The sequence below is a fragment of the Bufo bufo genome, chromosome 2, assembly GCF_905171765.1.
Source record: "Bufo bufo chromosome 2, aBufBuf1.1, whole genome shotgun sequence".
Taxonomy (NCBI): Eukaryota; Metazoa; Chordata; class Amphibia; order Anura; family Bufonidae; genus Bufo; species Bufo bufo.
Window position 1 is genome coordinate 94,218,509 of NC_053390.1, and position 23,358 is coordinate 94,241,866.

At 41.0% G+C, this 23,358-nt stretch overlaps 1 protein-coding gene across 1 annotated transcript in view; it reads left to right on the top strand.

Annotated features, from left to right (window-relative positions):
* IPO11 (importin 11) overlaps window positions 1-22,764 on the top strand; it is a 565,426-nt gene extending 542,662 nt beyond the window's left edge. The window contains exon 30 of the mRNA XM_040421326.1: window positions 22,509-22,764. Within this exon, the coding sequence (XP_040277260.1) occupies window positions 22,509-22,673 (165 nt within the window). The 3' untranslated portion in view covers window positions 22,674-22,764. The remainder of the gene's footprint in view (window positions 1-22,508) is intronic.
* Window positions 22,765-23,358: the final 594 nt, after the last annotated feature.

Below are 23,358 nucleotides of genomic sequence, written 5' to 3' on the forward strand. Positions count from 1 at the left end.
AGTCAGCGATTTTTAAAATTTGTTTGACTGTCAATTGCTAATTTCTTATGTTGGCTTGGCATCTAAAGCCTTTAATTACCACGATTGGCATTAATTAGCCGCAGGTGCCATGTTCGCCCATCGCTCCAGTGCCGTACATGGATGCCGCTGGTAGCGAAAGGGTTAAAGACATACTTGGAAAACATTACATACAGCACTACAAACCTCTTACTTCCAGTGATGTCTCCTTTGATGTAGATTTTCTTTCCTTATCCTCTCCATTTGGACCAGACCACCATGATGGGGTTTTTTTTCCAGCCATTTCTTGTCTCTGCAGAGTTTGACAAACAGACATCAGTTTCCTACTTTTACATCATCCTCCCCACCTTCTCAACACCACATTCTGACACTCCCAATACTGTTCCCACTGTGCTCCCGAATAGTATACTGTCAGTGTTATCCAATACATTTCAGAACTGTAAGGGTTACATAGCATCATAAATCAATATAATACATTGCGACCCATTCAGTGCTGGGAAGTCGGGCCGAGTGCTGCACTGCAAGTCTGAAAGGGGCCTTATTGTTTAACAGTTCCCCCATTGTGCCCATTCTAATAATCCTGTTCCCCATATTCTCCCAGTAGTAATAATTCCCCTTATGTGTGCCAGAAGAAAAATGCCGCCTAATGTCTGTCATTAAAAAAATACTCCCTTATAATGTGCGTCAGTGCAAAAAATACCTCTTCATAATGTGAGCTACTACAAAAAATACACCCTTCAATCTACATCGGCAAAAAAAAAAATATGTGCCAGTGCAAAAAATGCCCCTTTATAATCTGTGCCAATGCAAAAAATGCCCCCTTAAAATGCCAGTACAAACACTTCTGTGTGCCAGTACAAAAAATGCTTCTATTTAGTGCCCCCCATAATGTGTGCTAGTACAAGAATATGCCTCTTTATGTGTGCCAGTACAAAAAGCTCCTATTTAGTGCCCCCATAGTTCTCCATTCCCCATGGTGGCCCAACAGCATGGTGCTAAATTAAAAACAATAAACTCAAATACTTAGGTCCATGTGGCAGTCCACGATGCAGTGCAGGCCTCTTCCGGCATGTTTCCTGAGCCGTATGCTGCTCGGCTTATGGTACTTTCACACTTTTTCCGGCATTGAGTTCCGTCCTAGGGGCTCAATACTGGAAAAGAACTGATCAGTTTTATCCTAATGCATTCTGAATGGAGAGCAATCCGTTCAGGATGCATCAGGGTGTCTTCAGTTCAGTCTTTTTGACTTTTCAGGACGGAGATTATACTGCAGCATGCTACAGTTTTATCTCAGTCTAAAATTACAGAACACTTGCCGGAATGCTGGATCCGGCCCAGAGTGTTCCGGCAAAACGGATCCGGCATTGCGGTCTGCGCATGCTCAGACCGCAAAAAATTTGAAAAAATATAAATGCTGGATGCTTTTTTTCCGGATGACACCGGAGAGACGGATCCAGCATTTCAATGCATTTGTCATATGGATCAGGATCCTGATCCGTCTGACAAAGGCCATCAGTTTGCATACGTTTTGACGGATCCGGCAGGCAGCTCCGGCGACAGAACTGCCTGCCGGAATCCTCTGCCGCAAGTGTGAAAGTATCCTTAGGCAGCTTGATGATTACGTGCTACTAGCCCTGAAGCCTATCAGAGGGAAAGGCAGTGGCATCCTGGGGATGGCGATACATACAGATGTAGTAGGGTTAGCACTCAAACTCTTTTTTTTTTTTTTTTAGTTTTCAAATTTCTTTATTGAAGTCAATAAAATATAACAAATGGAGGGGTCATCCTCGCAAATAAAATAATACAGTAACATTAACGTCACAGTATACAATGACAGGCAAATGTGATGTTTTCATTACAAGTATACAAATCTTGTCAACAAGTCTTCTGTTACAAAGCCAAATGAGATTATGCTCAGTAATGGATAATATTCAGTGATGGATTGGCATGGGAGCATGATGTGATCAGCTTATATAGTTTAGGAAATAAGCGCAGTTAGGTCAAAGGGATCAGAATGAAGAATTTAAGACTTCAAAACTTATAGAAAAGATCCTGTACTAAAGATGGAATTGTGATAGGTCGTTGAGACTCCTGAACGCCTTCCACTGCTTCCATACTTTCGTAAAACCTTGAAAATTTCTTAATTCCCAAGAGGAGATTTCTTCGAATCTGTGGATTTGGTCTACTTTTAGAAGCCATTGTTCAATGGAGGGGGTTTCTGTAGAGAGCCATAGTCTCGGGATAAGAAGTCTGGCCGCTGCTATCAAATGCTTAAAAAGAACCACGTTATTGATCCTCTGTCCGGACGGGAATACATTCAGGAGAGCTATTTCTGGGGAAGGAACTAGATCTGTTCCACATATGTGGTTGGTTATATGAAATATTTTCTCCCACCATCTAAGGAGTCTAGGGCATCTCCACCATATGTGGATGAAGGAACCTCTTTCTGACAGACATCTCCAGCATTTATCGCAACCAGACAATGAATACCTGGAGACTATATCAGGGGTCTTGTACCATCTAGTCATGATCTTGTACCAATTTTCCTGGATACGAACGCATCTAGACGATTTATGTGGAGATTGTAGTATGTTAGTAATTTCTTTACTAGTAAAGGATCTATCCAGGTCTTTCTCCCATAAGCCAATAAATGATGGTAAAACATTTGGGAAATGGAATCCAAATCTACTATATAGCTGCGATATGATTTTTTTTGGACAGATTGGACTATCTATCATGCTTTCAAACCATGTTAGAGGTCTTAATAAGTCTCCCATTGTGATGTGTAAGGACATATATGTCTTGATGAAGTAAATAGGATTATTGAGTATACGGGATGAAGGGATTGCAAGGCTCTCCCTCAGTTTATCTAATGATAGGGAAGTGTTGTCGATAAGTAGACCTCTCAAACTAATATCAGAATATCTAAGGTGTGAGGGTAGGCTGTCCTGCAGTCCTTTGGGGGCAGTTCTTAGAATATCGCCGATCCGGAGGAGGGGCGAAGGGAAGGGAACATGAAGATAAGTAGTTTGGAACCATTTCCAGGCGTTATAAGTAGCTCTAATTAAAGGGGTTATGTCTGAGGGGAAGGGAGGTATGGATTTATATCCCAACAATAGCGTTCTAAAGGACGAGTTAATTAATGATTGTTCTATATGGACCCAAGATTTGTGAGAGGGGACTCTCAGCCAGTCCACCACTCTAGCTAACAGGACAGCTTTCCCATATAACTCCGGATCTGGGAGGGCAATTCCTCCCCGATTTTTCGGTTTGTTTAGGGTTTTATAGGAGAGACGAGCTTTCTTCCCCGACCAGATGAAGGCGCTAAATAATGACCGAAGGGAAGTATAGTATGAGGAGGGGATAGGGAGAACCTGGATTAAGTAGGTCAATTTAGGTAAGACCAGGGATGTAAGTAGGTTTTTCCTGCCAAACCAAGATAGGATTGGTAAATCTAGATCTTTGAGGGAAGTGGAGATATGACTCAAGAGTGGTAAATAATTTAAAGAAAACAGTTGGGAAGGGTCATTACTGATCTTAACCCCTAGATATGTAAGATGAGGGCTTGACCAATTGAATGGTGATTCTTGTTCCAGTCGTTTTACTAAGCTGAGGGAGAGGCCAGTATGTATGATTAGGGATTTACTATGGTTAACCTTGAAATTGGACAACTTACCAAATATCTCTAGATGGTGATAGACTTTGGGTAGTGCAGTTGCAGGGTTACTGATCATCATCAATAAGTCGTCGGCAAAGGCCGCCGTCTTGTGTTCTTGATCTCCCAGGTTTACACCTCTGATGTCTCTATCAGATCTAATGGTTTGCAGCAGAGGTTCCATGGTTAGAACAAAGAGAAGAGAGGAAAGGGGACATCCCTGTCTGGTACCATTTTTAATAAAGAAGGGGGAAGAGATAATATTATTGATCGAGATGGAGGCGGAAGCCTTTGAGTACATGGCATCTATGGCTGAAAGGAAAGGGGATGGGAATTTCTGCAAGGAGAGGATCGTGTTCATAAATGACCATTTAACCCTGTCAAAAGCCTTCTCAGCATCTGTGCTGAGAAGGACTAGAGGCAAGGATTTCTTTTTCGCGTGGAAGAGAACGTTAAGGACTCTAGCAGTATTATCTTTGCCTTCTCTCCCCCTAACAAAGCCAGTTTGATCTCTGTGTATCAGAGATGGCAGGATTGACGCTAGACGGTTTGCCAGCAGTTTAGCTAATAGTTTGAGGTCAATGTTAAGGAGAGAGATAGGCCTATAGCTAGGACATAATGTTGGATCCTTACCCTCTTTAGGAATTAACACAATATGGGCTTTGGTCATGTCGCTAGAAAGAGGAGTGCCGGATAAGGTCTGATTAAACAGTGGGATTAAATGGGGAATGAGAGTGTCATGAAATAATGAGTAATATGAGATAGGGAGGCCATCCGGTCCTGGGCTTTTCCCTTTGGGGGAACTACGTATGACTTCCAGAAGTTCTTTTGGTGTAAAAGGAGAGGCTAGCATTATTCTATTCTCCTCGGACAGAGAAGGAAGATGTAGGTTTTCTAAGTATTCAAGAAGAGGAGATGAGGATTTAGGGGAGGAAAGGGGGGGGAGTATGGGTGTCTAAGTTGTATAAGGATTCATAGAAGTCTCTAAATTTTGACGCAATTAGTTCTGAGTCAAAGATATGTGAGCCTGTTGTGGTTGAGAGTTTGTGAACAAAATTGTTTGATTTCCTCTTTTTGACTCTGCTCATCACGAATTTTGTAGCCTTATTCCCGTGAGCAAAAATCTTGTGCTGAGAATTGAGGTAGTACTTTGCTGAGAGGGAATTAAGAAGATCCTTAAGAGAACGTCTATAGCCATTTAATTCCTCTAGATGGGACTTGAGGAGGGAGATTTTATGTGATTGTTCAAGTTTAGTTATATTCGCATGAAGCTCGTCTATCTGCTTGTTCCTTGTTTTTTTAAGATAAGATCCAATGCTGATACACTGACCTCTTACCACTGTTTTGTGGGCATCCCACAGGGTCTGAGAAGATATTTCTGATGAGACATTTAGGTCAAAATAGTCTTTCAGGACTTTTTTAATTTTGGATCTAGTCTCAAGATTACCTAGTAATTGCTCATTTAACCTCCAAGAACTAGAGGTATTGTTTTTCTTTGGATGAGTCAGGGACAAATAAATAGGGGAGTGGTCGGAGAGCAAGATATTCCCTATGCTAGAGTCTTTGCAATATTGCAAGTGATTTTTAGAGACATAAATGTAGTCTAGACGCTGATATGAGTCATGAACTGATGAATGAAAGGAATAATCCTTGGTGTCTGGATGGAAAGTCCGCCAAGCATCAATAAGTTGAGCTTTCCATAACTTCGAAGTCAGGGCTCTCACAGCTGACTGGGAATGTACGGATTTGCCCGAAGAAGAATCCAAGAGAGGATTTATTACAAGGTTGAAGTCTCCACCCATCACCAAGGTTCCCTCTCCGAATTTGTTTACTTCATCTAAAATGTTTTTTAACCAGGGGATTTGTTTTCTATTAGGGGCATAAATGTTGATGAAAGTATAGGTATGTTGAGCTATTTTTCCTTTCAGCATTATGAATCTACCCTCAGGATCCAAAACCTGGTCTAAATATTGGAATTGGACCCCTCTCTGCATTCCAATGCTGACACCTTTTGAGTTAGAGGAATTAGAGCCACTATGGTACCATTGGGAGAAGTATGAGTGTAAAAGGTTGGGGAAATGGCCCAACTTCAGGTGTGTTTCTTGGAGAAAAATCACCTTCACCCCTTCTCTTTTCAGTATTCCAAATATTTGACCCCTCTTAGCTGGCGAGTTAAAGCCTCTTACATTATAAGATGCTATCTTGAGGTCATCCATCTGGAATACGAGGAGAGATAGGAACCACACTAGTTATGTGAAGCTGAACGAGTGTAAGCTTATGAATTAATGGATCTAGGTCCAGAGTCATGGAAAGATCTAACCTTTGACGTGCATCCCATGCCAAAGCCATCTGTCCGAGATCATCAGGTGATGTGTTAACATTAAGAAAAAGGTAACTAAAATAACAAGAAAAGAACAAAAGGCATAAACAACAACATATCTGAGACATTGCTCTGTATGTGGGGGGGGGAGTATGGGTATACCCTTAAAATACAGAGCTCCACCAAAAAACACCTCAGGTGAATATCAGAGGAGGGAAGTGAACCAACGGAACACCCCCTGCTCCAATACTACCGGCCCAAACAATGGAGGGCTCCAAAAGAATATTGGTCCGAGACTGGGGAAGGAAGATGTTTCCGTTACTTAATACTAAATTGAGTTAAGTGTAACTTCTTATTAAAGCCCAATGTAGCATCAAACCCGATGTAGGAAAGGGAAAGGGGGGGGGGAAGAGGGGGGGGTGTGGGGGGAAATAGGGGAGGGGGGGGAGAAGGGGGAGGAGAGAAAGATGGGCAGATTAGGCCAAATAAATCCATTATACAAATCATACAAATTATATAATCTATACGATGAGGGGCATAGCTATCAATAACTGGAGACAATATATATGACAATAAGAGCAATATACTTATAAGAAAGAGAAGCCAGATAATTCTTCAATTTCTTCCATGGGGACTGACCCCCGTACAGCCATCCTACAGCACATTAGTCTCCAGATGGATCAAAATGAGTCAGTGGATAGACGTCTAGGAGTGATTGGGTTGGTTCTCTTTTTCTGGCGCTGGGATTTAGGGGTTCTCCTGGGTTCGAAGAGCTGCAGCCTAGGAACCTCTGGTAAGGAAGCGACATCCTGTATTAAGTCCCAGTTCTCAATTTCCAAGTTAGGGATCTCCAGATGTTGGAACATTTGATCCAGGTCCGCATGGGATCTAATTGTGATTCTGCTCCCGTTGTACAGGAATGAGATGCCAAAAGGAAAAGTCCATCTGTATGTAATCTTCCCCTGGATAAGCCATTCTGTAAGTGGTTTAAGAGCCTTGCGCTTTTTCAGCGTGAGCGGTGCCAGGTCTTGGTACACATGAATGCGGTAATCCCTGAATAAGACTTCGGATTTCTTTCTGGCGCACTCTAGAATAGCTTCCTTGTCCTGGAAGTTTAGGAACCTGCATATCATGTCCCTTGGAGGTTCGGTGGGTTTCGGCTTAGGCCTAAGGGCCCTGTGAGCCCTTTCGATGGTCGGGCTGGGATAATCAGGGCCTAGTAGTTGCTCACATAGGGCCTCCATTGCCTCCGGTATTTCTGAGGGGATTATTGATTCAGGCAGGCCTCGGAACCCTAAATTGTTCCTCCTGCCCCGGTTCTCTTGATCTTCTAAAGCCGCATATACGTGGTTACGATGTGTTTGGACCGTTTGCAGGCTATTAGAAGTCGCCGTCTGGAACTCTAACACCGCATTATGCGCCGTCTCCAGATCCTCCACCCTGCCCCCGATGTGTTTAATATCTTGTCTCATGGAAGAGACTTCACTAACCAGTGGCTCCAGAGCTTTGGTGAGGACCGACTTCAGGTATTTCCTGGAGATGGGTAAGTTTTGACGTCCACTCGCTTCTTCCGAGTCGCTGTCTTTTTCCTCTGAGAGCCTGTTATCTTTTTCAGGGGCAGCCGCGGGCGCCATTTTAGTTTCTTTAGCGACATGTATTGCCGCCGCTTTTTTAATGAATTTATCCATGTCCCCTGAGGTAACGGATGACTTCTGTTGATGCAGGGTGTCCCCCTGTCTCGGGTTGCCAATTTTGACCATTGTCTGATCGGTGTAGCTAGCGTAAGCTGCGGTAAAGCACTGTAAGTCAGACGGAGCTCAGACACACACCACCATCTTCCTCAGGCGCTAGCTCCGCCCCCCCAGCACTCAAACTCTTAACTCAAATTTCTTAAATCATTGTGTTATCATGAAACAAAAGCCATTGAAAAGCAATTCAAGGTGTTTGCTTAGTTTAGATAGCACATCTCAGAAATCTCAGAAAGCATGAGTGTTAACTCTACTGCATCGGTAATTGGTGGTGTGCCATTGGCAAGGGGAGCCCATCTCAATTGTGACTGCTGCAAACCCCTATAGGTACGCCCCAACATGTACAAATTCCCACTCTATTAGTGTACACAGTTTTTGTACGACCAGAGGAAGGATCAAGCAGGCATCTTCTCCTCTCGACCATAGAGACCATGGTAGTCAGAATGAAAGCATCAGTGGAAGAGTGATGTATAGTGGAGATAATATAGCATCAGGTCTTAAATGACTTTTCCAGAATTTTCTTATCGATGGCCTATCCTTAGGATGAGATTGGCGAGTGTCCGATTTCCGGTCCTCCTACTAATCAGCTGTTTGAGGGGGCCGTGGTGCTCACCATTTGATAGTGGATGTGCTTGCTATCGCGGCTCAGCCCCATTCACTAGAATTGATCTTTGCTGCACCTAGGCCATATGACTGATGAACGTGATGTCACATCGCCTGGTGGCGAACCTATGGCACGGGTGACAGAGGTGGCACTCAGAGCCCTCTGTGTGGGCGCCCACTCCCTGGAAAAAGTCTATGGTGTACCAATATGCCTTAGACTTGCCTTAGACGTTTCAGCACAGGGCGCACTATGAACAGCACAGGCAGCGCTTTGAATGCAGGCAGGTTATTATAGCAAAATGATAAAGTTACATGGAAGATATACTATATTGGTATTCAGGTTAAATTGCTGTGTTGGCACTTTGCCATAAATAAGTATAAATTATAATTATATAAATATGGGTTTTGGGTTACAGTTTGGGCACTTGGTCTCTAAAAAGTTCACCATCACTGGTCTAGGGAGAGGCCTAAGCATCCATGGAACGCTGCTGACACTTTGAACAGCTGATCAGCGGGGATCAGCGGGGAAGACGGGAGTTGGACCCCTGCTGATATCATATATAGGACTCCTTTAATTCAATATAATTGAAGCAGAGATTAGAAATAGAATTGAATTAAAAATAATTGTATTTGGTCCATTTCATTAAGATGGCAATAGCTGCACCCATGAAACAAGAATTCATTACTTGCCCATTTACAAATAATGTACCAGTTATATAAAACATATGGACCAGAGCTTAAGAACTAAATTATGATACATACATTCTGAAGCTAATCTGTCCCAATGCAAAATCTGTAAGAAGGCCCATCAACCATCACATATCATTTCATAATTCCCTCCCTATATCCGCCATACATGTATGGCGCATTTCGGCTCTTTAAAGGTGGTGCCCGCTCCGGAGCAGAGTAAGCGCCATAGCTGCCAGGTACCTGCTGTTTCATATAGCAGACGCAGCTAATGGTCCATAATCGGTGGTAATGCCGACCGCGGACAGTTAACCACACAGATGCCGTGGTCATATGTGACCATGGCATATGAGAGCGTTAAAAACCGGAAGCACGCTACCTGTTTAGGCGCCCTTTCCTCCAGCGAAAATCGTACTAGGCTTCCAGGCTCATTATTAGTATATCCCAATTCAGGCCACTAGGTGGCAGCACTGAACTGTGATATAGTGATTTCTATACAGAATAATTGAGCAATTTTCCATTATTCTGTATCAGTTGCAATCGGATGATTGAAAGTAGTGGTCCACTTGGGGACCTAACAAAAATAAAAATACGAAATAAATAAACAAAACAGAAATCTGAATAAAATCTGTATTTGGTGTGTCCACTCTTGCCTTCAAAACAGGATCAGTTCTTCTACAGTAGGTACACTTGCACTCAGTTGTTCCAGACATGTTGGAGAACAAACTACAGATTTTCTGGGGATGTAGGCTTTCTCAAATCCTTCTGTCTCTTCAGACAAACTGGAGGATATTGAGGTAAGGGCTCTTGGGGCCAGATAATAACTTCCAGGACTCCTTGTTCTTCTTAACATAGTTCTGAATGACATTGGCTGTATGTTAGGGGTCGTTGTCCTGCTAAAGAATACATTTGGAGCTAGTCACATGCTTCTCTTATGGTATTGCATGATAAATAAGGGTCTACCTGTATGTCTCAACATTGAGGATCATAGAAGCAGTGGTCAGCCAAGGAGACTTACTGCAGAAGATGAAAGACACATAATGCTAATTTCCCTTTGAAATATGAAGATGTCCAGCAGTGCCATCAGCTCAGAACTGGCAGAAATCAGTGGAACCCAAGTACACCCATCTACTGTTCAGAGAAGTCTGGCCAGAAGTGGTCGTCATGAAGAATTGAGGCCGATACCTTTGACGTGCAAACGAGGCCAAGTGACTCAACAATGCAAGAAAATACAGGAATTGGGCTGTAGAGTCAACTGAAGAGTCAAAATTTTAAATGTTTGGCTGTAACAGAAGGCAGTTTGTTCACCGAAGGGCTGATGAGCGCTACAGTAATGAGTGTAAGAGCAAAGCATGGTGAGAATTTTGTGACTGAGCCTGCATTTCAGCAAATGGAGTTGGGGATTTGGTCAGGATTAATGGTGTCCTCAATGCTGAAAAATACAAGCAGATTCTTATTCATCATACAATACTAGCAGGGAGGTGTCCGACTGGCTCCAAATTTATTCTGCAGCAGGTCAAAGACGCCAAACATTAAGCGAATGTTATTAAGAACTATCTTCAGCATATAGAAGAACAAGGAGTCCTAGAAGTGATTAAAGAGCCCTAGTACTGGATATCTCTCTCTAGACAGTGGAGAAGGGGCTGTATGAGATAAACGTTTCTATGCAGGGCTTAGCAAGAGCAAATTGCAGTGCTTAATGGGAGATACCGATGCTTGATTATCTAATGTGAGCTGCTGCCCACTCACAGAAAGGGAAGATAGTTCTGCAGATAAGAAGATAAGTGAGTGAAAAAAAGAGTTTTAAATTTATTTATGAAACCCTAGAAACAACACCACAATATGAACAGTCTTCACCTATTAAAGCTCAGTCTATGAAAAAAGGGGATAAGACATTCTTCAGATATATAAATGAAAAAAGGAAATTAAAACAAGGAATAACTAAATTAAAAACAAAGGACGGAAGGTATGTAGAAGAGAATAAAGGGCTAACCGACTGCCTTAATGAATACTTCTGTTCAGTTTTTACAAAAGAAAAAGGAGAAGGACCTCCACTAGAAAGGATGACTAATAAATCGTTTGATGCATGTATCTTTACAGAGGAAGATGTTCTAAGTTTGCTGTCTAAGGTGAAGACAAATAAGTCACAGGGGCCTGATGAGATACACCCAAAATTATTAAAAGAGCTTAGTGGTGAGCTGGCAAAACCGTTAACAGATTTATTTAACCAATCATTAGTAACAGGAGTCGTCCCGGAAGATTGGAAATTGGCAAATGTCGTGCCCATTCACAAGAAAGGTAGTAGGGAGGAATCGAGCAACTATAGACCAGTGAGTCTGACATCAATAGTAGGCAAATTAATGGAAACCCTATTAAAGGATAGGATTGTGGAACATCTAAAATCCCATGGATTGCAAGATGAAAAACAACATGGGTTTACTTCAGGGAGATCATGTCAAACAAATCTTATAGATTTTTTTGACTGGGTGAATAAAATAATAGACGGTGGAGGTGCAGTAGACATCGCATATCTAGATTTTAGTAAGGCTTTTGACACTGTCCCACATAGAAGACTTATCAATAAACTGCAGTCATTAAGCATGGACTCCCATATTGTTGAGTGGATTAGGCAGTGGCTGAGTGACAGACAACAGAGGGTTGTAGTCAATGGAGAACATTCAAAACAAGGTCATGTTACCAGTGGGGTTCCACAGGGATCTGTACTGGGACCAATTTTGTTTAATATCTTCATAAGTGATATTGCAAAAGGCCTCGATGGTAAGGTTTGTCTTTTTGCTGATGACACAAAGATATGTAACAGGGTTGATGTTCCTGGAGGGAAACGCCAAATGGAAAAGGATTTAGGAAAACTAGAAGAATGGTCAGAACTCTGGCAACTGAAATTTAATGTGGATAAGTGCAAGATAATGCACCTGGGGCGTAAAAACCCAAGGGCAGAATATAGAATATTTGACACAGTCCTGACCTCAGTATCTGAGGAAAGGGATTTAGGAGTAATTATTTCAGAAGACTTAAAGGTGGGAAGACAATGTAATAGAGCAGCACGAAATGCCAGCAGAATGCTTGGATGTATAGGGAGAGGTATAAGCAGTAGAAAGAGTGAAGTGCTTATGCCGCTGTACAGAACACTGGTGAGACCTCACTTGGAGTATTGTGCGCAGTACTGGAGGCCATATCTCCAGAAGGATATAGATACTCTAGAGAGAGTTCAGAGAAGAGCTACTAAACTAGTACATGGATTGCAGGATAAAACTTACCAGGAAAGGTTAAAGGACCTTAATATGTATAGCTTGGAAGAAAGAAGAGACAGAGGGGATATGATAGAAACTTTTAAATACATAAAGGGAATCAACTCGGTAAAGGAGGAGAGCATACAGTCATGTGAAAAAATTAGGACACCCTTTGAAAGCATGTGGTTTTTTGTAACATTTTTAATAAATGGTTATTTCATCTCCGTTTCAACAATACAGAGAGATTAAAGTAATCCGACTAAACAAAGAAAACTGAAGAAAAGTCTTTTCAAGATCTTCTGTAAATGTCATTCTACAAAAATGCCTATTCTAACTGAGGAAAAAGATAGGACACCCTTGCCCCTAATAGCGAGTGTTACCTCCTTTGGCTGAAATAACTGCAGTGAGACGGTTCTTGTAGCCATCTACCAGTCTTCGACATCGGTCTGAGGAAATTTTACCCCACTCCTCAATGCAGAACTTTTTCAGCTGTGAGATGTTTGAGGGGTTTCTTGCACGTACAGCCCTTTTCAAGTCACCCCACAGCATCTCAATGGGATTCAAATCTGGACTTTGACTTGGCCATTCCAGGACTCTCCATTTCTTCTTTTTCAGCCAATCTTTGGTTGATTTACTAGTATGTTTTGGGTCATTGTCATGTTGCATGGTCCAGTTCCGCTTCAGCTTTAATTTTCTAACTGATGGTCTCACATGTTCTTCAAGCACCTTCTGATACACAGTAGAATTCATCGTGGATTCTATGATGGTGAGCTGACCAGGTCCTGCTGCAGCAAAGCAGCCCCAAACCATGACACTTCCACCTCCATGCTTCATAGTTGGTATGAGGTTCTTTTCTTGGAATGCTGTGCTTGGTTTACGCCAAACATGTCCTCTGCTGTTGTGTCCAAATAATTCAATTTTGGACTCATCTGTCCAAAGAACATTATTCCAGAAGTCCTGGTCTTTGTCAACTTTATCGCTGGCAAATGTCAGTCTGGCCTCGATGTTTCTCTTGGAAAGCAAAGGTTTCCTCCTTGCACACCTCCCATGCAAGTTAAACTTGTACAGTCTCTTTCTGATTGTAGAGGCATGTACTTCTACATCAACAGTAGCCAGAGCCTGCTGTAGTTCTCGAGATGACACTTTAGGGTTTTTGGATACCTCTTTTAGCATCTTGCGGTCTGCTCTTGGGGTGAACCTGCTGGGGCGACCAGTCCTGGGCATGTTGGCAGTTGTTTTGAAAGCCCTCCACTTGTAGACTATCTTCCGGACAGTGGAATGGCTGATTTCAAAATCTTTTGAGATCTTTTTAAATCCCTTCCCAGACTCATAGGCTGCTACAATCTTTTTTCTGAAGTCCTCTGACAGCTCTTTTGCTCTCACCATGGTGCTCACTCTCACTTCAACAGTCAGGAGCACACCAAACTAAATGTCTGAGGTTTAAATAGGGCAAGCCTCATTCAACATGCAGAGTAACGATCTACTAATTATGTGCACCTGGTGTGATATACCTGTGTGAGATCTGAGCCAATTTAAGAGGGAATACATGTGAGGGTGTCCTATCTTTTTCCTCAGTTAGAATAGGCATTTTTGTAGAATGACATTTACAGAAGATCTTGAAAAGACTTTTCTTCAGTTTTCTTTGTTTAGTTGGATTACTTTAATCTCTCTGTATTGTTGAAACGGAGATGAAATAACCATTTATTAAAAATGTTACAAAAAACCACATGCTTTCAAAGGGTGTCCTAATTTTTTCACATGACTGTATTTAAAAGAAGAAAAACTACCACAAGAGGACACAGTTTTAAATTAGAGGGGCAAAGGTTTAACAGTAATATAACGAAGTATTACTTTACTGAGAGAGTAGTGGATGCATGGAATAGCCTTCCTGCAGAAGTGGTAGCTGCAAATACAGTGAAGGAGTTTAAGCATGCATGGGATAGGCATAAGGCTATCCTTCATATAAGATAGGGCCAGGGGCTATCCATAGGATTCAGATATATTGGGCAGACTAGATGGGCCAAATGGTTCTTATCTGCCGACACATTCTATGTTTCTATGTAATAATCCAGAACAATGGCAAGTCTCTCCATATCCTTATTTTCTACATTTTTTCTTGTTTAGTCCCATATGTTACCCATCACTTTATGAATAACTGAAGCGTTTACTTTGTGTTTTTCTGATTTTGTGTCTAATTGGAAATTATTCAGCGGTTTAATAACTTTGTAAACACTTAACCGGTAGACAATACTGGAGTCATTAAAATGCATTATTAATTAACAAGTGAAATATGGGTCATGAAGCAAATTCCCAGGCTCAAATACAAATTTCATGATTATTATTCATGCTGTATATGCGTAACATATTGCTGCCTTTTTCATACATATTTAACTTTGCTGGAGATCTTTTTATTGACTTTTTAAAAACGTTATTATTTTCTATTGCTTGACATTAATATTATACGTATTTTACAATTTCCTTTGGGAATGGTTTTCGCATTTGTTCATTTTGTAAGGAGCCTTGGTTGGGAGATATCGGGGTCATGTGCCCTTATAATAACTGGGATACGAGCACATCATTATGATAGCATGAGACTGTTTTTACTGCTATTTATTTGAAATCTAGAGATGGTCTGGATACTAGTAGTAGAGAAGGATCACCAGTAATGATGGTGATGGATGTAGGTGTAGCAGTTTTTGTTATTTTGGACCATTTATTATATTATGCTGTATTATCTGGTTTTACATAGGACTGCAAGTAAAGCTGCCTTATTATCTTGAAGGGGTTGGCTCATTAAGGTGACCTTTTTTCGTATACTCTGTCTACCAGGGTATATGGACAAGTAGCCTATCTAGAATGAAGAGCTGCTGCAAACAGCAGCTTACAATCTGGCGGCCCAGCCTATCTATGTGTTCTATGTACATTGATATTGCTACATGACAGTAAAAATAATAGTGACAACCTGTTGACCATAAATGTCTGGGAGGCCGACACTTATCTCTACATGGATGTTACTAAATGTTCTTGCAGTGACAGCAGGCCTCCCCATAGAGAAGTCAAGAACAGTATTTTACCGTCCCTTCCTTCCTCATCACCCTATGCACAGTATTTTGTGAGCGATACTCTGGTCCCAGCAGTCAAGTGATCATCGGGGGATGAGTGTCTGCATGAGCTGCTAGGTCTTAGCAGACCCAGATCAGCATTTCAGTGAGCTTGTATAGCCCTGTACAACCTCTCCGGGTGCTGTATTTCCCTTGTAACCTGAGCTACTATATCAGCCCCAATTACAGGTGAAATCAGCAATAAAAAAAAAAAGTAAGGTTAAGGGTGTCCCAGAGGTTTTGCATGACTTCATGGGAACACAATGTGTAAAAAAAAAAAAAAAGGCTCTATACACTCACCTAAAGAATTATTAGGAACACCATGCTAATACGGTGTTGGACCCCCTTTTGCCTTCAGAACTGCCTTAATTCTACGTGGCATTGATTCAACAAGGTGCTGATAGCATTCTTTAGAAATGTTGGCCCATATTGATAGGATAGCATCTTGCAGTTGATGGAGATTTGAGGGATGCACATCCAGGGCACGAAGCTCCCGTTCCACCACATCCCAAAGATGCTCTATTGGGTTGAGATCTGGTGACTGTGGGGGCCATTTTAGTACAGTGAACTCATTGTCATGTTCAAGAAACCAATTTGAAATGATTCGAGCTTTGTGACATGGTTCATTATCCTGCTGGAAGTAGCCATCAGAGGATGGATACATGTTCTCATTCTGTTTACGCCAAATTCGGACTCTACCATTTGAATGTCTCAACAGAAATCGAGACTCATCAGACCAGGCAACATTTTTACAGTCTTCAACAGTTCAATTTTGGTGAGCTCGTGCAAATTGTAGCCTCTTTTTCCTATTTGTAGTGGAGATGAGTGGTACCCGGTGGGGTCTTCTGCTGTTGTAGCCCATCCGCCTCAAGGTTGTGCGTGTTGTGGCTTCACAAATGCTTTGCTGCATACCTCGGTTGTAACGAGTGGTTATTTCAGTCAACGTTGCTCTTCTATCAGCTTGAATCAGTCGGCCCATTCTCCAATGACCTCTAGCATCCACAAGGCATTTTAGCCCCCACAGGACTGCCGCATACTGGATGTTTTTCCCTTTTCACACCATTCTTTGTAAACCCTAGAAATGGTGGTGCGTGAAAATCCCAGTAACTGAGCAGATTGTGAAATACTCAGACCGGCCCGTCTGGCACCAACAACCATGCCATGCTCAAAATAGCTTAAATCACCTTTCTTTCCCATTCTGACATTCAGTTTGGAGTTCAGGAGATTGACAACGAATAAACAGTTTCAGTTTATTCGTTGTTTTCATTAAATTGAAATGTTTTTTCTCACTCCCATTTCTTCTTGTTGCATGTTGAAGCTCTACTTAGAACCTTGTTAGGATCCAGCCATGCTAAATATGATTTTTTTGCCATTTTTCAAGTGGTCTTAAACTTTTGATCAGGACTGTATATCTCAAAATGACCGTTACGAAAAGGGGACTCTATATGAGTTGCATTTGTGCTATTAAGAGAAAAACAACATTGTTTTCCTGGGTATAATTAAAAAATAAAAATGACATAAAAATAAAGCCCTAGATATTGCCAAAAAAGATGAAAATGTATTTACATAACTGGACAGAAAATAGAGTTATGGCTTTCAAAGACAGAGTTATGGCTTTCAAAAGTCTGAAAATACGCCTGGTCAGGAAGGGGGGTAAGTGGCCTGGTCCTTAACTGGTTAATTTTCTTATTTCTTATATCAATGGAAGTTATGGACATTAAAATGCTATATATGTGGTTCTTTACCTGGGCTGCACCATGTGACTTCAAAGCAGCAAAACCTCATTGTCACATGGAAGTACTCTTCAAGGGCCGCAGAGCCTTATTCATCTTTTTGTTTACAGGGACAGATAAAAGCCGAGAGAGGAGGAAACAGATTTTTATGTAGCAGAAATTGCCTTTTGTCTTTATCAGGTTGTGGAGTAAAGGGCCACCATAGTATCTTGTTGTAGGGCCAGAGATTCGGGATCCTATATTTCTTGCACTTAATTCTCAGTATTATTGAAAAAATACAGAACGTGGATTGGTTTTGTAAAAGAAAAATAAAGTGTGATGGTCTTTTCCCTGATGTATAAATTAGGCTGGCATCTCCTGTTGCGTATGAATTATATTTGTACCTTTGATTTATTAAAATGGTTGTCTATGAAAAAAATATCGTAAACCACTCAGCATGGTATAAATACATTAAAAGACATACTCACTTTACTGATCACCCACCGCTGCTCCACTTCTGATGCAGCCAATACCCTGCCATTCTATACTTCTTACTTGAGGTCTCGATGGAGGGACATATGACTGCTGCAGTTAATCAGTGGCTGGGATTGCGGGAGGATCAGGAAGGTGAGTGTGCCTTTTTTATGTTTTTTATGCATTTACAACACGTTGAGCTATTTTAACCCCTTAAGGACCGGGCTCATTTTCACCTTAAGGACCAGGCCATTTTTTGCAAATCTGACCAGTGTCCCTTTAAGTGCTCATAACTTTAAAACGCTTTGACTTATCCAGGCCATTCTGAGATTGTTTTTTCGTCACATATTGTACTTCATGACACTGGTAAAATGAAGTCAAAAAAATTATTTTTTTTGCACAAAAAAATACCTAATTTACCAAAAATTTGAAAAAAATTAGCAAATTTCAAAGTTTCAGTTTCTCTACTTCTGTAATACATAGTAATACCCCAAAAAATTGTGATGACTTTACATTCCCCATATGTCTACTTCATGTTTGAATTGTTTTGGGAATGATATTTTATTTTTTGGGGATGTTATAAGGCTTAGAAGTTTAGAAGCAAATCTTGAAATTTTTCAGAAATTTACAAAAACTCAATTTTTAGCGACCAGTTCAGGTCTGAAGTCACTTTGCGAGGCTTACATAATAGAAACCACCCAAAAATGACCCCATCTAAGAAACTACACCCCTCAAGGTATTCAAAACTGATTTTGCATACATTGTTAACCCTTTAGGTGTTGCACAAGAGTTATTGGCAAATGGGGAGGAAATTTGAGAATTTCATATTTTTGTCAAATTTTTCATTTTAACCCATTTTTTCCACTAACAAAGCAAGGGTTAACAGCCAAACAAGATTGTATCTTTATTGCCCTGACTCTGCCGTTTACAGAAACACCCAATATGTGACCGTAAACTACTGTACGGCCACACAGCGGGGCGTAGAGTGAAAGGTGCGCCGTTTGGTTTTTGGAAGGCTGATTTTTATGGACTGGTTTTTTGACACCATGTCCCATTTGAAGCCCCCTGATGCACCCCTAGAGGAGAAACTCCCTAAAAGTGACCCCATCTAAGAAACTACACCCCTCAAGGTATTCAAAACTGATTTTACATACGTTGTTAACCCTTTAGGTGTTGCACAAGAGTTATTGGCAAATGGGGATGAAATTTGAGAATTTCATTTTTTTGCCTAATTTTCAATTTTAACCCATTTTTTCCACTAACAAAGCAAGGGTTAACAGCCAAACAAGATTGTATCTTTATTGCCCTGACTCTGCCGTTTACAGAAACACCCCATATGTGGCCGTAAACTACTGTACGGCCACACAGAGGGGCGTAGAGTGAAAGGTGCGCAGTTTGGTTTTTGGAAGCCAGATTTTGCTGGACTGGTTTTTTGACACCATGTCCCATTTGAAGCCCCCCTGATGCACCCCTAGATTAGAAATTCCATAAAAGTGACCCCATCTAAGAAACTACACCCTCAAGCTATTCAAAACTGATTTTACAAACTTTGTTAACCCTTTAGGTGTTGCACAAGATTTAATGGAAAATAGAGACACAATTTCAAAATTTCACATTTTTGGCAGATTTTCCATTTTAATATTTTTTTTCCAGTTACAAAGCAAGGGTTAACAGCCAAACAAAACTCAATATTTATGGCCCTTATTCTGTAGTTTACAGAAACACCCCATATGTGGTCGTAAACTGCTGTACGGGCACACGGCAGGGTGCAGAAGGAAAGGAATTCCATACGGTTTTTGGAAGGCAGATTTTGCTGGACTGTTTTTTTTGACACCATGTCCCATTTGAAGCCCCCCTGATGCACCCCTAGAGTAAAAACTCCAAAAAAGTGACTCCATTTTAGAAACTACGGGATAGGGTGGCAGTTTTGTTGGTACTAGTTTAGGGTACATATGATTTTTGGTTGCTCTATATTACACTTTTTGTGCAGCAAGGTAACAAGAAATAGCTTTTTTGGCACGTTTTTTTTTTTGTTATTTACAACATTCATCTGACAGGTTAGATCATGTGGTATTTTTATAGAGCAGGTTGTCACGGACACGGCGATACCTAATATGTATACATTTTTTTTTATTTATGTAAGTTTTATACAATAACTTCATTTTTAAAACCAAAAAAATGTTTTAGTGTCTCCATATTCTAAGAGCCATAGTTTTTTCAGTTTTTGGGTGATTATCTTGAGTAGGGTCTCATTTTTTGCGGGATGAGATGACGGTTTGATTGGCACTATTTTGGGGTTCATATGACTTTTTGATCGCTTGCTATTACACTTTTTGTGACGTAAGATGGCAAAAAATGGCTTTTTTTACACTGTTTTTATTTTTATTTTTTTACGGTGGTCATCTGAGGGGTTAGGTCATGTGATATTTTTATAGAGCCGGTCGATACGGACGCGGCGATACCTAATATGTATACTTTTTTTTTATTTATGTAAGTTTTACAGAATGAGTTCATTTTTGAAAAAAAAAAAATCATGTTTTAGTGTCTCCATAGTCTAAGAGCCATAGTTTTTTCAGCTTTTGGGAGATTATCTTGAGTAGGGTCTCATTTTTTGCGGGATGAGATGACGGTTTGATTGGTACTATTTTGGCGTACATGCGACTTTTTTGATCACTTTTATTACCTTTTTTGGGAAGTAAGGTGGGCAAAATTTCAATTTTCTCATAGTTTTTATTTTTTTATTTTTATGGCGTTCACCGTGCGGGGAAAGTAACATGACCATTTTATAGATCAGGTCGTTACGGACGCGGCGATACCTAATATGTGTAGTTTATTTTATTTTTTTAATTTTTATTCAGTGATAAATGTTTTTTTTTTTTATCTTAACTTTTTTCACTTTTTTTTACATTTTTGTGACCCAGACCCACTTGGTTCTTGAAGATCCAGTGGGTCTGGTGTCTGTATAATACAGTACAGAACAATATATATTGTTCTGTACTATATTTTACTTACACTGAACAGATCTGTGCTTTTAGCATAGATCTGTTCAGCACCATGGACAGCAGGACGCCTGAGCAGGCGTCCTGTTGCCATGGGAACCCTCCCCGTCTGCTCAGAACTTCGCAGACGGGGAAGGGTAAGCACGGGGCTGAGGGGGGCTCTCTGGGGGCTCTCTCCCTTTCCATCGGGGGGCTGCAAAGGCACAGCAGCCCCCCGATGGAGAGGGAGAGAGCTCCCTGACCGATGACAGTTAACTTTTTCCATACAGCGGTCCGTACGGACCGCGGTATGGAAAGGGTTAAACGGCTGGCACCCTGGTACAACCACTAGAAGCCAACGATCGTTCATGGGGAGGCGGGCGGGGGATCGCGATCCCGCCGGCCACACCGCCCGCCTCCCGCAACGCCCCCACCACCTGCGACACCCCCCCCGCACCACCCGCCGGCATAAAATCGTGCAGGGGTGCAGGGGGGGGTGAAAAATATTTATTTTAGCCACTCTAAAGTTTCTGATCCCCGCGGTCAGGGACCGCGGCGATCAGAAACTGCAAAAAGCGCAGCAAACCGCAGGTCTGAATTGACCTGCGGTTTGCTGCGATCGCCGATACGGGGGGGTCAAATGCCCCCCCCCCCCCTGCATTGTTACGGGATGCCGGCTGAATGATTTCAGCCGAAATCCCGTTCCAATTAACCCCTGGGGCGCCGGAATACAGATTTTAATTCAGGACGTACCGGTACGTCCTGGGTCCTTAAGGACTCGGGAAATAGGGCGTACCGGTACGTCCTAAATACATTAAAAGACATACTCACTTTACTGATCACCCACCGCTGCTCCACTTCTGATGCAGCCAATACCCTGCCATTCTATACTTCTTACTTGAGGTCTCGATGGAGGGACATATGACTGCTGCAGTTAATCAGTGGCTGGGATTGCGGGAGGATCAGGAAGGTGAGTGTGCCTTTTTTATGTTTTTTATGCATTTACAACACGTTGAGCTATTTTAAACATATATATTTTTTTGCCTCAACAACATTTCTTATATTAGGATACAATGGACTATCTGCAGTCGACCAAGATAAAAAGGACTAAAACGTACTATGTTTAGAAAAGTACAACTTATAAAAGAGCTAATAACATCATTATGAGAGACAAAGGAGTAGACAAGTATTCCCTATAAATAACAGTATTGTGTGTATGAATCTTCCTACAGGTGGTAATATAATGCATTAAGTAGTCTGCCAGAAGATAAGATACATTTTAGGTTTCGTGCCCTCAATCCTTTTTCTACTCTAAATATTTTTTTTGTAGATAATTGGACGCCCTCATGCTAACCACAAAATCATAACTTACTGGTTCCTCATGGGAGGAGATAACTAGCACTGCATAGGCCTGACTTTGTTAGGATAATAACATGGCCCTAGCTATGTTTTTTTAGCGTTTCCCACTCCATCTCTTTTTCTTTCTAAGATGGCTTGTGCCCAAAGTTAAAGGTTTTCTAGTGTTTAGGAAAATCTTATTTGAGCACAAAATTGCAAAAAAAATCTTTGCAGTAAACATACAGATTGTACTCTGGTCTCCCATAGGATGAAATGAGTATATGTAATGTTTTATGTATAAAGATTTTGCTCTCCAAAAATAATATGCAAAAACGTGATTTATTTATCATAGCCCGATTCCACAGGGCTTAGGCCCCTTTCCTTCTGCTTCATCCACAGTGCGGCATTCCTGTTTCTGATGAAGACCATACAGACCGAAAATGTTCAAATATGACACTGGGAATTTTTTTTAAAAAATCACGTGTTTTGGCTTATTACTTTTTGGAGTGTGACCCATCTCCTGCACCCTATGGTGATGGTGGTGTGGCACTGAACTATTTTATATGTAATGTTTTGATGTCACTGAATAATCATGCAGATTTCTCTGTCTTCTCCCTTCTTAGATTGCTTTGAGAGACCCAGTCCATGCAGTATCACTCCAGCAGTTTGTCTATGAGAAACTGAAGGCCCAGCAAGTATTAATGGGAGATGAAGGATTCCAGTCACTGATGGAAACGGTAGACACTGAAATAGTGAAGCAGCTGCAGGAGTTTCTACAAGGATTCTAAAAAATATACAAAGAGAATTTGTAACAAAATCATATGACAAGGGGTCACTTTAATAAATATGACTTTTTGCAAAGTTGTTGTTTCATTGGGACATTTAAAAAACCTGAAATTTAATGACACACACACTGTTTTTATTTCTTTTTTTTTTTAACATAATTGCCCATGGATGGCATATACAACTCTATGGTATACAGTTGCATACATCGATGATTTATGTTCAGCATGTACATTGGAAGCTTTTTTCAACCATTAATGTGATGTGAAACAGAGCATTAAAGAAAGTAAGAAACAGTAAAAAAAAGAAAAAATAGGAGAAAACGAAGCTCCACAGGAGTTTCTGTCTGTCATTCCACTGTAAGACAACTCAATGCCATGAGTCTAAAAGGGTGTTTAGCCATCAATAAGCCATTACTGAAAAAGAGAATTAGATTAAAAAAAAAGAAAATTTGAACACTAGCGTTCTGAATCTGGACATCTGAATTGTGGAGGAAGGTTTTTATTTACTGATGAATTCTTCTTTGAAGGTGATGGAAGGCAGTATATACACCAATAAAACAACGAATGAGTCTTCTAACCAGGTCTACATCCACCAGTCCAACATGAGTCAGATTTAGGGATGTAGAATAACATCTGAAATTGATGAATTGTTTTGACTGAAGTTAGTACTGATAAGGTTGTCACAAAG